The sequence below is a fragment of the Peromyscus californicus genome, unplaced genomic scaffold (genome assembly GCF_007827085.1).
Source record: "Peromyscus californicus insignis strain IS unplaced genomic scaffold, ASM782708v3 Scaffold_16__1_contigs__length_79575227, whole genome shotgun sequence".
Lineage (NCBI taxonomy): Eukaryota > Metazoa > Chordata > Mammalia > Rodentia > Cricetidae > Peromyscus > Peromyscus californicus.
In genome coordinates, this window is record NW_026294458.1 from 10,112,897 (window position 1) to 10,126,631 (window position 13,735).

The 13,735-nt window shown below is 48.5% G+C and overlaps 1 protein-coding gene and 1 non-coding gene across 2 annotated transcripts; both read right to left on the minus strand.

Annotated features, from left to right (window-relative positions):
* Positions 1-133: 133 nt before the first annotated feature.
* Positions 134-10,374, minus strand: Rtp1 (receptor transporter protein 1). Its single transcript, XM_052740311.1, has 2 exons — positions 9,878-10,374; positions 134-8,129 (listed from the first exon to the last, which is right to left on the minus strand). The coding sequence occupies exons 1-2, from the start codon at positions 10,147-10,149 to the stop codon at positions 7,610-7,612; spliced, it is 792 nt and encodes a 263-aa protein (XP_052596271.1). The 5' UTR covers positions 10,150-10,374; the 3' UTR covers positions 134-7,609.
* Positions 10,375-13,411: 3,037 nt separating this feature from the next.
* LOC128112335 (U6 spliceosomal RNA) lies at positions 13,412-13,518 on the minus strand. Its single transcript, XR_008218954.1, has one exon. It is a non-coding gene; the product is annotated as a U6 spliceosomal RNA (small nuclear RNA).
* Between the last annotated feature and the right edge of the window lie 217 nt (positions 13,519-13,735).

Sequence of the window (13,735 nt, forward strand, 5' to 3'; positions counted from 1 at the left end):
CAAATTAATAAAAACAACTAACCAGCACAACAAGGTCAGAGGTCAATTTTCAAGAGTCTGCTCTCCCTTACCACGTGAGTCCTGGCAATCAGCTCGGGGGGGGGGGGGGGGGGGGGGGGGGCAGGCACACTTACCCACTGAGCAATCTTGTCAGCTTGAGATGCTCCATTTTAAACAAAGGACATCACCAGAAGAACTAAAGAAAGGATTCAAGCACACATCTGCACATCACTGTTCTCAGCAATGTTATACATAATAGCAAAAGACAGAAGCAAGGCATTGTCCTTCGGGGAATAAATGGATACAGAAAAATGTGGTGTGTATGTGGGCATCTGAACTTGAGTCTTCTTTGCTCTCTCCCTGGATTTTCACCTCCTGTTTCCTTCATCAGCTTGTGCCATCCGCCCAGGTCCAGACTTTTCTCCTTCCTTTGGTGAACAAATGTTTCATAGATTTGAAACTTGGTCCATACTCTGGGCCTTTTCACCTCCCGTGAATTCTGAAGGCTGCTTTCCATCCCCACAGGTCTACAGAGCAGCTCTCACCCAGTTCACAAGCAGGTATCGTATGGCTACACACAACACGTTGTTTTAAGCCTTGTTTTTGTAATCCCGCAAAGAGTTCAACACTAATGACCAGCTCTGGTCTTTACTTAGTTTCCCGGACACATGCTTCTTGAGCCACCATATCTTTTCTGCTTCCTTCTTTCCGTCCTCCCTATTGGTTCCCTGCTTCTGCAGATTCCCCTCTTGAGAGGATGCTCTTCTGGGTCCCCTCTCAAGCGGGTGCTCAGCAGAGTCCCCTCTCAAGTGGATGCTCTTCTGGGTCCCCTCTCAAGCGGGTGCTCTGCAGGGTCCCCTCTCAAGTGGATGCTCTTCTGGGTCCCCTCTCAAGCGGGTGCTCTGCAGAGTCCCCTCTCAAGTGGATGCTCTTCTGGGTCCCCTCTCAAGCGGGTGCTCTGCAGGGTCCCCTCTCAAGTGGATGCTCTTCTGGGTCCCCTCTCAAGCGGGTGCTCTGCAGAGTCCCCTCTCAAGTGGATGCTCTTCTGGGTCCCCTCTCAAGTGGATGCTCTTCTGGGTCCCCTCTCAAGCGAGTGCTCTGCCGGGTCCCTTCTTGAGTTCCTTCCATTTTCCCCTCTCTCATTTGTCTGTGTCTCCTGGATGACCTCATCTCTTCTAACCCCTTCGTTTGCTTTGTGAAATCTGTGTCTTGAGGCCGGCACGCTCCTGGGCTCGGACACCAATGTCTCTCTTGTCATTTCCATTTGACAGTTCCACAGACACTTTAGGGTCAACATATCCAAATGGGTTACAAATTCAGTTTCTTTTCTGGAAGTTTGTGACGTTTATCATCCTAACCACGTTAAGTTGTACAATTTAGTGACATTAAGTACATTGACATTACTGTGTAATCTTCATCACTATCCATTCCTAGAACTTTGTAATTCTCCCAAACTGAACCTCTGCTCCGATTAAGTGCTCCTTGCTGTAGCCCTTTTCCAAACATGACGTACAGCATTCCCGGGGGAAAGCCTGGTGCGCTCTTGGTTGCAATGCGCGGAGGCAGCAGCTGATCTAAGGATAAAGGGGAATGTATTCGGAAAGTGTGGGAGGAGGTATTCATCAAATTAAGCACACACACAGTGCTGGGCATGCGAATAAAAGAAACTCCCAGTCATGTTGGGAGGCCACCACTGGAATGAATATGTTCCATTTTTAGGGCTTTTTAAAAAAATCATTTTGAATGTCACTGGATTTCCAATCACTGTCTGTCCATGTTTCCTGTGGTTGAAAGACAAAGATACAGACCTCCGTAATACCCTTAAAGCTATATTCCACAAGGGACCAATTATTTCTGAGAAAGGAAGTCAGAATGTTAGCTGGACCCAGCTCACAAAGAGGCATGACATGATCCGAAATTCAAAAAAATCAAAAACTAGAACTTTTACCCCAAGAAAGTCAGAGAAAGAATACAAACGTTGTTTGAAGATCTCTTTGGCGCGCCACAACCTGGAGTGAGTTAACTCTCCACAGAGTGAACAGTCAGCCAGAGATCAGAGCTGGAGGAAAGGCTCTGGTCGCCATTGCTCCAAATGATGCTGAGGTATCTGACCACCGGCCTTACCAGTGGTCCTGTGGAACCGTTTGTGGCTTAACATGAAATGCCGGTCACCAGCAAATGTGTCCACTTCTTGTCTCTCAGCTGGTGGCACTATTTGGGTATTTTGTAGAAACAACAGGAAGTGGGAATCTAGCTAGCAGTGATTCTCAACCTGTCAGTTGCAACCCTTTGGGGGGTTGAGCGACCCTTTCACAGGGGTCACATATCAGATTTCCTACATATCAGATATTTACATTATGACTCATAACAGTAGCAAAATTACAGTTAGGAAACAGCAACAAAAATAATTTTATGATTGGAGGTCATCACAACATGAGGAACTGTATTAAAGGGTCTCAGCATTACGATTGAGAACCACTGAACTAGAACAAGCTGCTTAGTGATGATGATGGTCCTTAGGGTCTCCTGACTGTGCTGTTCTTCCCAATTGCATGAGGCTGAGTGACCATGGACTCAGTCCTCTGAAACTGTAGGGAAAAACCAATAGTTCCTCCCTTGTGGTTTTCTCTGAGGTAGTCTGATCGTGGTGCCAAGAAAGTAACTAATAGAGAAGCAAGGGACAGAACTGAGATCACGTGACCATACCTGACCATGTGGTATGGGATGAAGACTTTGGGATTCTTGTTCGAAGAGTTTAAAGAAGCAAATTGGAAAGGGCTTCAAATTCTGCTGAGCAGAACTTAGTGGGTGATTCTGGTTAGTGTCCAGAAGACCAAAGCACCACTAGGAAGTGGACAGTAGAGGCCACATAAGCTTTCAGATAGAAGGAGGACCCTGTTGACAATTTAACTAGAGGTCATTCATGTTACTTTTGGGGTTAAAAAAGGATGGTCTACTGTGGTAGTTTACACGTCATTGGCTCCCATAATCTCATAGGGAGTGGCACTGTCAGGAGGTGTGGCTTTGTTGGAGTAGATATGGCCTTGTTGGAGGAAGTGTGTCACTGGGGACACAGGCTTTGAGGTTTCCTATGCTCAGGATACCATGCTCAAGATACTGCCCAGTGTCTCAGTCAACTTCCTGTTGCCTGCAAGATGTAGGACTCTCAGCTATTCCTCCAGCACCACATCTGCCTGGATGCCACCATGCTTCCCGCCATGATGATAATGGACTGAACCTCTGAAACTGTAAATGAGCCCTCTCAATTAAATATTTTCCTTTTAAGAGTTGTCATGGTCATGGTGTCTTTTCACAGCAATAAAACCCCTAAGACATCTACATTCTCAATGTTAGACAAAAATACAAATTTTTATTACAGGATAAACATGAGCCTTTAGGGTCCAGGAGTAGGATACTATGATTTGAATACAAATTGTTCTCCACAGGCTCACATGTGAAACATCTGGTCTCCACCTGCTGAACCATTTAGAAAAGTTCTAGAAATTTTTAGAAGTGGGGCCTAGCTGGAATGCGTAGGTCACTGGGATTGGGCTCTTGGAAGGGCTCTCCCTTTTCACATTCTGTTTTTATCCACTGTGAGGAAGTACCTTCTACTACCGCATGTTCCTGCCACCGTGACGTTCTGTCCTAGCACATGGAGCAAAATACCAGTGAGAACCCTCAAAGCCGTGGGGCAAAACAACCCTCCCTGACACTGGATTCTTGGGAACTTTGGTCACAGTCACAGGAAGCAATTGATGTGGAGACCAGGCTGCTAATTTAACAACAGCTCCGTCTATTGTCTTTGCCGCTGGTTAGTGTTTGTTGGTTGGTTGGTTGGTTTTTGTTATGTCAAGTTGGCACTCACTAGAGTTTTCTGGGAAGAGGAACCTCATTTGAGAAAATTCCTCCATCAGATTCCCTGGAGACAAGACTGTGGGACATTTTCTTGATTAACAATTACGTGGCAGGGCCTGGGCAGTGCCACCCCTGGGCATGTGGTCCTGGATTCTATAAGACAGGAGGCCGAGCAAGCCAGTAAGCAGCATTCCTCCATGGGCGTGGCCTCAGCTCTGGCCTCCAGGTTCCTGCTCTGCTTGAGTTCCTGGCCTGAATTCCCTTGGTGATCCTCCGGAACTGTAAGATGAAGCAAACGCTTTCCTCTCTGAGACGCTTTTATCCACAGTGTTTATCACATGGTGTTTATAGAAAGTAAATTAAAACACTCTCTTTGCTCCGCCCTTCCTAAGCCCTGATTCCTTGGGTCATATTCCTTCATAAAGAGCCAACCCATAAGCCCCTGCCTTACACTCAGAGTTCTGGGGGATCCAGACAGAAGTACAGGCACAAGAGACCAGGAATAGGGTGTGAGGTAGCATGCAGGCTGCGGCAGGAAACAGCATGTCAAAGGGGGCCTGACTGAGGATGAAACTCAAAAGGACTTGAGGGAGGTCAGAGAGTGAGCCAGAGCCTTTGAAAGACCATTCCTGGCAGCAGGAACAGGGCAGACAGGCCCTAGGGCAGAGCATGCCCAACGTGTATGAGGAACAGCACATAGCCAGTGTAGCTGCGGAAGTGGTGGGAGGGGTGATAAAAGCTGCTGTAAGATAATGAGAGCCACATCATTTCCGGCTTTTACAGAATGGGCAAAGGTGCAGAGAGATGACAGGGCCTGACTCAGGTTAAAGAATCCCCCAGCTGCAGGGCTGAGAAAAGACCCAGGCGAGGAGAAAGGAGCCTCCCTGTGCCCATTCCACTTGTGAACTGGTGACTGCAAAATACAAATCCTTCAGAGGAGGCTCACAAAGAAAAAGACTTCGTCACTAGGCAGAGCTAGCTGAAGAGGGCATGAGCTGCCTTGACCAATGATGATCTCCCTGCCATCTGGGGTATTCAGAAACAGGCTGGGTAACCTGGCACCGGGACATGCCCTTGAGGAACCAGGCTTCATGTGGCTGAGTACAGGTTGGGAGGGGGAAAGACCTCAAGATGTTTTTAACCCCAAGACAGGGCACCTGAGCCAGAGAGAAAATGAGCAGCCTCAAGTCCCAGAGGGAATCAGTCCAGAATTAAAACAGAACCCACAGCTTCCAGTGCCTGGAGAGTTCAGCATCGCTTGTCTGATTCCATGCTACCACCTGAAACAAACGAACTCTATCCTCCACATGCTTTGGTTTAAATCTTTTATTCAGGGCAGGTGAGTACAAGATCTAGGAAAACAATTGGTGATGTGGGAAGAGGACTGAACTTATTGTCATGAGCACACACTACAGAAGCAAAGGTCTGGCTGTAGATGGCCATGCTCACTGGTTTACTTAGTCATTCAACAGAGTTTTACTGAGCTCTTATTACGTGCTCAATAGAGGTAAACACGATGCACTGAGTCTGTGCTATTTGGAACCTATATTCTAACGGGGGTACATCCAAGAATGAGGGATTACAACAGGTCTGATGGGTGTTCTAGCAAGAAAGAAAGACTCGGTCATGGAGACCCAGGGGCGGGATGATGTCACTGTAGCAACAGATCGCCATGGTGGGAAGGATAAAGGAGGATTACATTCCATGAACACAGAGGGAAAAGCAAGGCAGCCGAGGAGGGAGGCAGAGCCCGAGTTGTGGAGAAGTCAGGGAGGTTCATCAGAGGAGATAAACCAAGCCAGGCATAGTTTATAAACTGGATACAAACGAAGCCGCCGCTCACTTAGAGGTATTGTACCAGGCAGTAGAGGCAGGGAGCTGGGAGATTTGCTCTAACTGGGGTCTTCAGATGCACTGCTATTTCTTTCAAAGCTCCTCGGGGTTCCTAAAATACAGCCAGGCAGGCCTGAGAAACCCTGAAGTGACCAGAGGCCTCTGATAGACCGAGTCTGGCCCAAGGTGCCTACTACTGTATCCAGCACCCAGATAAGAACTTGCTAGAGAGTGGGTGCCCAGGATATGTGGCTGACTAAAGAAATTAATACTGTGAAGGAAGAAGTCACAACTGGTTACTACTGTCAGAGCGAGGGCTTGCCCTTGTGCTGACCTACCACATCTCTCCGGACTATGGACAGGATGGACCCAGAGCAGTAACTGGAGACAGTCTCATTAAGAGAGAAAACAAGATACTGGGGGGAGGGGGGGTAACTAACGGCCCAGTAGAGATCAAGGGCCATGTGGGGAATCTGCAAGGTGCACTAATGATGTCCTGAAGGTCTTTATGTACCCCGTCTAATGTAAGTGGCCCTCCGGTCTCCCCCACTGCAGACATTGTGACTTTCTATAAACAAGAAATGGCAGGACAGGAAGTAGATTACTAACAGAGACGGTGAACAAGGTCCTCTCTACGGCTCAGGGTGGGCGGGCAGCACGCCATTTCCAGCTTTTCTCCTCTCCCCCACCAGCCTTACTCTACCCTCTATTATCAGAGGGTGTCTGATCCTGTGACTGCAAATCATATGGCATGCCTTTTTGAAGAGATATGAGATTCCAGGCATCCCTACCAACTGGTTGTTTTGCAGCTTTAATTTACCCTTTCTTGCTGAGATGCCCTATCCCTGTGGTCCAGAGAGTCTCCTAGGCAAAACAAAACAAACAAAAAGCCATTGTGGAAAAGTCAGTCAACTATCATTTCAGCAAAACCATAGTCAGCCAGGCTGTTCCCCTGTTCTGGGTCTCAGCACTGCTGAACGGCCGAGGATCTGAACCTTGAAACCCCTCCACTATAACAGAGAGTGACTCTATGTACGATTTTCTTCCACACCTCTCTAAATTCTGTGCTGGCTCACAAGCACTGAGTGGGAGGCCTCCTCACTGTGACTCTACCCCAGCAACCAGTCTTCTGTCAGCCAGACAGACAGTGGGATCCACCTGAAGGACAAGGTGCTAGAAGCTTCACGTCTGGGAAACATAGCAAAGAACAGCAGAACAGGCAGTCGAGTGCCCCCCACACACACACACACACCTCTCTACTTCAGGGGACACTGCTGTGTGTGCATGAGGCAGAGCTGTGGATCAGGCTCATATTGAAGGCAAAGAGGTTCCTTTAAAGCTCTAACTAGATGCTAGGTAATGACCAGGACAGAGTAAAAGATTAGCAGGAGAGTAAAGTCAAGTTCATTGGCTTTAAGACCTTTTGCAATGACCTAGTCCTATAATTTCCAAGCTTGTTTTCCTTTGTAAGCAATTAAGCATACACACACACGCGCGCGCTCACACACACACACACACACACACACACACACACACACACACACACACACACATCCTTACATGGAACTCCCTGGAAAGTAGTTCTGTTCTGATTGCAACAAGGGAGAAGACAGAAATTGGAAGGAGCTGTTGGATGAGGAGAAAGCAGCTCACTCACTCCATCTACCTCCCAAATCAAATGTCCCCGGGGTACCTAGAAGGACTTTGGAACCCTAGATTTCTTTCGAAAAATCAACCATCCAGCCCAGACCCTTAATTTTACAGATGGGAAAATTGGGTAGATTGTCCAGGCTTCCCACTGAATCAATGACCGCATCGTGTTAGAACGTGCCCCATTTTCCCAAGCCAGGTCTCACCTCACCCCTTCCCACCAGCAGACACCCCACCCCACCCCAAGCCTCAGACCCACGCGGGAATCTTAGACAGAACTGCGGAAGGAGAATTGCAGGTAGATGATGAGCAGCAAGACCGTGGCCCAAAACAAGCACCAGGGAACGGAGCAGAAGTTGCAGCCTGAGCCCGCTTCCGCCTGTGGCTTGGTGGGGCTGGGCGCACGGGAGAAGGTGTAGGTGGTCGCCTCCTCCTCCAGCAGCTTCTCGCTGGGCTTCCAGTGCACGATGCCTTCCTGGCAGGCCTCGCAGAACTCGCCGCGGTGTCGCCGGTTGTCCTGGCGGCTGGCCACGTGGATGCGGTAGTGGCCACCGCGCTCCCCGTAGCACTGCTCGCGCAGGCTGGTGATGAGGTTGTCCACCAGGCTTTCGATGTTCTCCTCCAGCATGCTGGACTCGTCCAGCCGCGCTGTGCCGCACTCGTAGCACAGCTGCTTGAACACGCGCATGCGCACCGAACCAGCGCGCTGGGCACGGTCCAGGTACATGTGGAAGAGGATGACCACATGGGGCGACTGCCAGGTGTGCCAGCACCAGGAACAGTGGAACCTGCCAGGGAGGGAAGAGAAAGAGAGGGCCATATGGAGGGAAGAACAGGCCAGGAAGGGGTAAAGGGATGTGGAGGCGGGCAGAAGCAGAGCCCAGGGGTGGGGCGGTATGCTAACGGTCCCCAGGGTTCATTAGCTCCCCCAGGAGGCCACCGTCCTTGGTCTATGTGAGTGCCCAAGGGACAAGAGCAGTCTCCCGGACTTAGCACACGGCATCTAGCAGTGGTCTGCTCCCTGGTTGCTTTCCAGAGACCTTGTCTCCCTTCGGCCTGGTTTCCTCAGGCCTTGTCCTTTGCCCCAACTCTAAGGAACTCATTCTTCACCTATAAAATGCCCTGGGTGCCTTGAGGGCTCTGCCCGCACCACGTGAAGTCTGATAGCAAAGCTAGGAGCTACACAGGCCTCTCTGTCAACACTGACTGAACAGGCTAGGCCTACATCAGGAGAAAATGAACGATTAGCACCATCAACTACTAGCACAGGGCCAGAGCGAATGCATTCCCAAATCCTGGAGGCAGAGGCAGTGTGAGCACAAGGTGACCCCCCCCTCCCGCAAGGGCCAGCGTTTCCCTTAGTTAGCGTTTCGTTGACCAGTCAGCTGGGGGTCACAGTTCAGCAAACAACTCTGAGTAAGCCACAAAGCCCTCCCACTCTGCCCCACAAGAACCTCCAGGATGGAGCACCCTGCCAACATCTGATGAAGGAACTATTTCCCTCACCCAGACCACACTTGGATTTTAAAAATGTCAGAATTGGAGGGGCTGCGGAAATTAACCTATCACTCATTATGTTTCAAGACACAGTAAAAGAGCCATCCACATACACACAGGCGGTGAGAGGAAGAATCAGTATCCTGCTGACTGAAACGGACGGAATAGAACGGAGTTGACTGGGCCAAACTAAGCAGGAAGGCCTTTGCTTCTGACCCAGATACCTGCACCACTCAGCTGCCCTCGCTCAAGTCCCCAAAGTATGTCTGAACCGAGACCCGTGAACTGGAGCCACAGAGTAGAATGTTAGGTTTTCTCAGATATTTTTGTACCTACAAATCACCTGGGAGCCTTCTTAAAATCTGGGTACTGATCTGAGTCTGGAAGGGGCCCAATATTCTGCAGCTCTAACAAATTCTAGACGATCATGTCTACCGTTGTCATCCCTGGAGCGCAAGGCGAAGATGTCAGCTAACCCTTTATTCAGGATTGGGGAAAGCACGGTCCAAAGAGGAAGCAGATTGCTTGAGAGACATGGAGGCCACAGCAGAGCCAGTTTCTAGCATGCTCCATGTGATTAATGTTCTAAGCCAAATCGAGCTGAATTAGCAAGGTTCGAACTGAACTTCCCCGATACAAGAGCACAGATACCTTGACTCCCAGTGGACCCAAGCCTCCCTTTTCTCAGCTTACGGACACTTTTAAAGACATTATTAAAGGCCAAAAGGGTGTAAACTGTCAGTCAGAAACTAATAATTATGTATGTATGTGCATATATATAATATATGTATACATATATATTCTACATTTTTATTTGCTAAGTGGAGAAACTATAAGAACAGTTCTCCTGGCGACCAGTAGAAGAACTGAACTCAAACTGGGTGTCCCTTTTTGGAACACCCTGCCATCTAGTCTACAGTAGCCTAACCGTGAGACTGAAGCATGCACTTGGGTTCTGTGTGTCCTTCTCTCCTCCGAAGGTGGCCCAGGTCTAGGGTCCCAGAGGCTGTCTGCAGGTCCCTCTTTCTGGGCCACTCACCTGCCTGAAGCATGAAGTTCCAGATACTGCTTCCAGCCAGGGGCCAAGACATTGTGCTTGAGGTTGGGGTCTATGATGAAGTCCCAGCTATCCGCTGGCTTTGCTTCCTCCATCTTCTCGTAGAAGACTTTCTTCCACTCGCCTGTGGTCACACTCTTACACATGTCCTCGTCAGGGATGAGGGAAGGCAAACTCCACTTTATAGAGAATGTGGGGAGTGAGGGTAAGTGCAAGGCAGGGCAGCGCAGTCTCCACGGTCTAAAAATCCTCATTGGCAGGACCAGGAGGAAGCAGGACCCAGCTCCCTCCTTTGTCCGCAGTGGAACCTGTTTCCAAGGCAACCAGGCAGGGTGCCAGGAGACACAACTTGGGGAGGAAAGAGTCTCTGGAAGGGTACTCCAGCGCCCTGATTGCAGTCTGCAGAAGCAAGGTTTCTGAGTCTAAATGATCCAAGGCAGCTTGGGGGCCCGATAAAAGGCTAGACTTCAGACCATATCGTCTTGGCCTGCAAGAGCATGGAGAAGTGATGACTTGAGAGCTGGCTCAATTTCACCTTGCTGCCCCCTGGAGGCATCATCAGCACCTGGCTGCTATGGCAACCACTATGCCTTAGGGAGCCAAGGAGAAATGAGGGATGGGAAGATGTAGACTTGTTAGTAGGTAGAACCATAATGTGGTCTCCCTCGGCACAGCCGCCCATCTCATACCTGAAACACTGCCATTTAATATACCTCATCACTGTGCAGATCGTATAAATGGCAGAGCCGCTGATGAGCCCTTCCAACTCATTCGTTCTCCCGTTTGAAGCATACTGATGTGCCAGACCCCTGTGCAAGGTGCTTGTAACTGGATATGTACCGGGTAACAATAATGTAATGAGATGCATACTTCAAGAACCATTTACAAGAGCAGCCACCTGTGCACAAAGGTGAAGGCCGTTGCATCACCCAGGTAGCTAGGCAGGACTACTTCCAGGTTGGTTTCAGAAGAGCGGTGGAAGAGAAACCATCTGAGGTAACACGGCCTGCACAGAGAAACCTGTAATCTGTTAGTTTATTTAATGGTAAAATAGCTCTCCTTATTCACTTTGATCCAGATCATTGGAAATATTCAACAACAATTAAACAGAGCTGGGGCTGAGGAAGGCAGGCTCGCTAACCTCATTGGAAATTCGTTGAGGGATAATCGGGGGGAACATAAGATGGGGGGGAAGCAAATTTTAAACACGGGACACTGGAACAAGGGATTCAAGGAAGGAAAAGTACCCAGAGGACTGTGGTTCTGAAGGGGACTTGGGAACCGGGAAAGTGATTGTGCAGGGGTGGGCTGGGAGATGGGTCCATCTACTAAAATGAGCAAGGTCTGTATCAGGCTCTTGGGAAAGGGCTAAAGCTGGCCCTATGGGGCGGAGCCTGTGCAGGGGGAGCCAGGATAGAAGCTAAGTGTGCAGACAGGTTAGGAGGTAGAGACAGAATCCACCCTGGGATGGAAAGAGATGAGCAGGTGCAACTGGGCTCAGGACGTGGTCTGGCTGATGCTACATGTTATCTGGGTAATGACACCATTGCTGTGTCCTGAGGCTGATAGCATGAGATATCGCTTTGCTCATCTCTGCCTTCTCCCTTCTCCCTCCAAGCTTCCTGAAGGTGTCAAGAGGCACCTGAGGCTCAGGAAAGGATGACAGATAAGAAGGGAGCTGATTCCATCTTCCACATCTTCCTCAAGTCAGGTGTTGATGATGGAACCCATGGCCTGCCAGCGGCTTGCTCCTCAGGACACATGGCTGGTGGACAACAGGAACTCAGGACCTGACTCGCCCTACTTATTGGGGGCTAGACCTGTAATTTTTAGCTTGTTGTTTTTCCTTAAAAATTCATATATGCTTATTACAGAAAACTTATAAAATAAAGATAAAATTAAATAAATGCAATGCTCTTCCATAACATCCCTATCCAAGATAACTGTTGTTAATATCAAGACAAATACCATAGGACATGGTGTCATGTTTTATAAATAACAACATCTCATGTATATTCTTCTAAGTCATTAATATTATTCTCTAGTCATATGCCATAGGCTGCATTATTCTGTCATATGAGTGGGCAAAATTAACGTAGCCCATCTTGTTCTTGGGGCAGTAAAGTTGGGTTCAGTCCCTCACAGATGAGCCCTTGTGTGTTTAAAACTCACACCCATAAACGTGCATTCCCAGCATCAGAAATAATGCTGCTTATGGTCAGAAAGCACATCTCTCAGTCGGGCATCTGTGACTTGCACTTGTAATCCCAGCACCAGAGAGTCAGAGGCAGGAGGACTGAGTTCAAGATCGTCCTCAGCTGCATAGGGAGTTCATGATTAGTTGTCTCAAAACATAGAAACAAACAGGAAGCCATTTCCTGACGGTTCCACAAAGTCTTGCTGTGGCTGCAGAATCTTCTATGTTGGGAATTATATATAAATCGCCTGCAAATCCTGAAATTGGAGGGTAAGAATGAAGGGCCAAACAGCTCGGTGGGTAAAGACTTTTGCCACCAAGCCTGACAAGGTGACTGAGTTCTAACCCCAGGACCCACAGAGTGGAAAAAAGAGAACTGATTTCTGAAAGTTGCCCTTTGCTTTCCACATACACACCAACGTCATTTCATACATGCTCTGTAAAAATGGTGGTGGGGGCAGAGAATGTAATGAAAAATTAAAAATTTAAAAGAGGCCTGAAAAATCTAACTTTTCTATCTGGTACCAGACACAGTCCTCCAGGTATTCTTGACTCTGCATGGATGATGCCCTGGTGGACATGGTTTAACCTCAGTTGGTTTAGCAATGGGATAATGAGAATACAGTGTCATCAGTTGTTAAATGCATGAACCCTGGAATAGCCCATGCTTGTTCGTTGTTGTTTTGTTCTGAATTCCTTTATATATAGCTATATCTGATGTGTATCTTTTCATTAGGGTAAAATGTGTCATTGTGTGAATATATATTTATATTTACATATGAACTTGCAGCCTAATAGATATCACTAAACAGCAGCAGGTCTCAGGCCCTGTCCCAGATTCTTTATCCACAGTAGTTTATTTCGTCACAACGGCAGTGGCCGCCGCTTCACCTTACAGACACCCCTATGTAACAGAGCTTAGATAACCTGCCCGGGCTTCACCAGTCAGGACTGGCTGAACTTGGATTTTGAACGAGTACGACTGCTTTAAGCAGTGTGCTGTCCAGTGTGGAGTCAAGGACACACTGTTTGCTAGTTAAATGAGTGTGCCCCGTCTCACCACCAGATGGGCCCATTTCAGCCTCCGAGGGTTGCAGACACTACGAATCGGTATCCTTTCAGCAAATGGCTCCCTGTGGTGTGCCGAGGCCACAGCCCCTCTAGATGAGGAGAGAACAGCAAGCGATCCCCCAGGCTCTCTTTTGCTCCCAAGGTGCAGTCCTCAGTGTTGAATTTAATGAATCAGTCACACCCACAAACCCACAATGTTCAGTATAAGTATTTCAGAGCCAAAAGAGGTTTAGTCCAAAATCCTTCTCTAAATTTTGGAACGATTCCCTAATTTGTATGTCATCTTTGCCCAGGGGCCATGCTAACCCTCCCTGCAAGGTTCCAATTTTGGTATATGAGCTGCCAAAGTGAGCACACAGTCTGACGTCTTTCCAAAGAAAATACAGTCCAAGTTGTCTCTGTACACAACAGCCCTGCAAGACCATAAACACTTGGTGCCAGGTACTCAGGCTCAGTGGAAAGAGCTGTGTGTCTGGAATCAGGAATGCAAACACCCACACTGCTAGCCCTTCTGCCAGCTAATCTTGTGACCTCATGTGAGCCATTTTCCTTCTCTGGGCCTTGATGTGTGT

Bases quoted from the DNA above. Each gene is read 5' to 3' on its own strand.
- Rtp1 (XM_052740311.1), bottom strand. From the start codon at position 10,149: ATGAGGATTTTTAGACCGTGGAGACTGCGCTGCCCTGCCTTGCACTTA. The intron at 8,130-9,877 runs GTGAGTGGCCCA...CCTCCCTGGCAG, and splicing joins GAACTTCATGCTTCAGGCAG to GTTCCACTGTTCCTGGTGCT.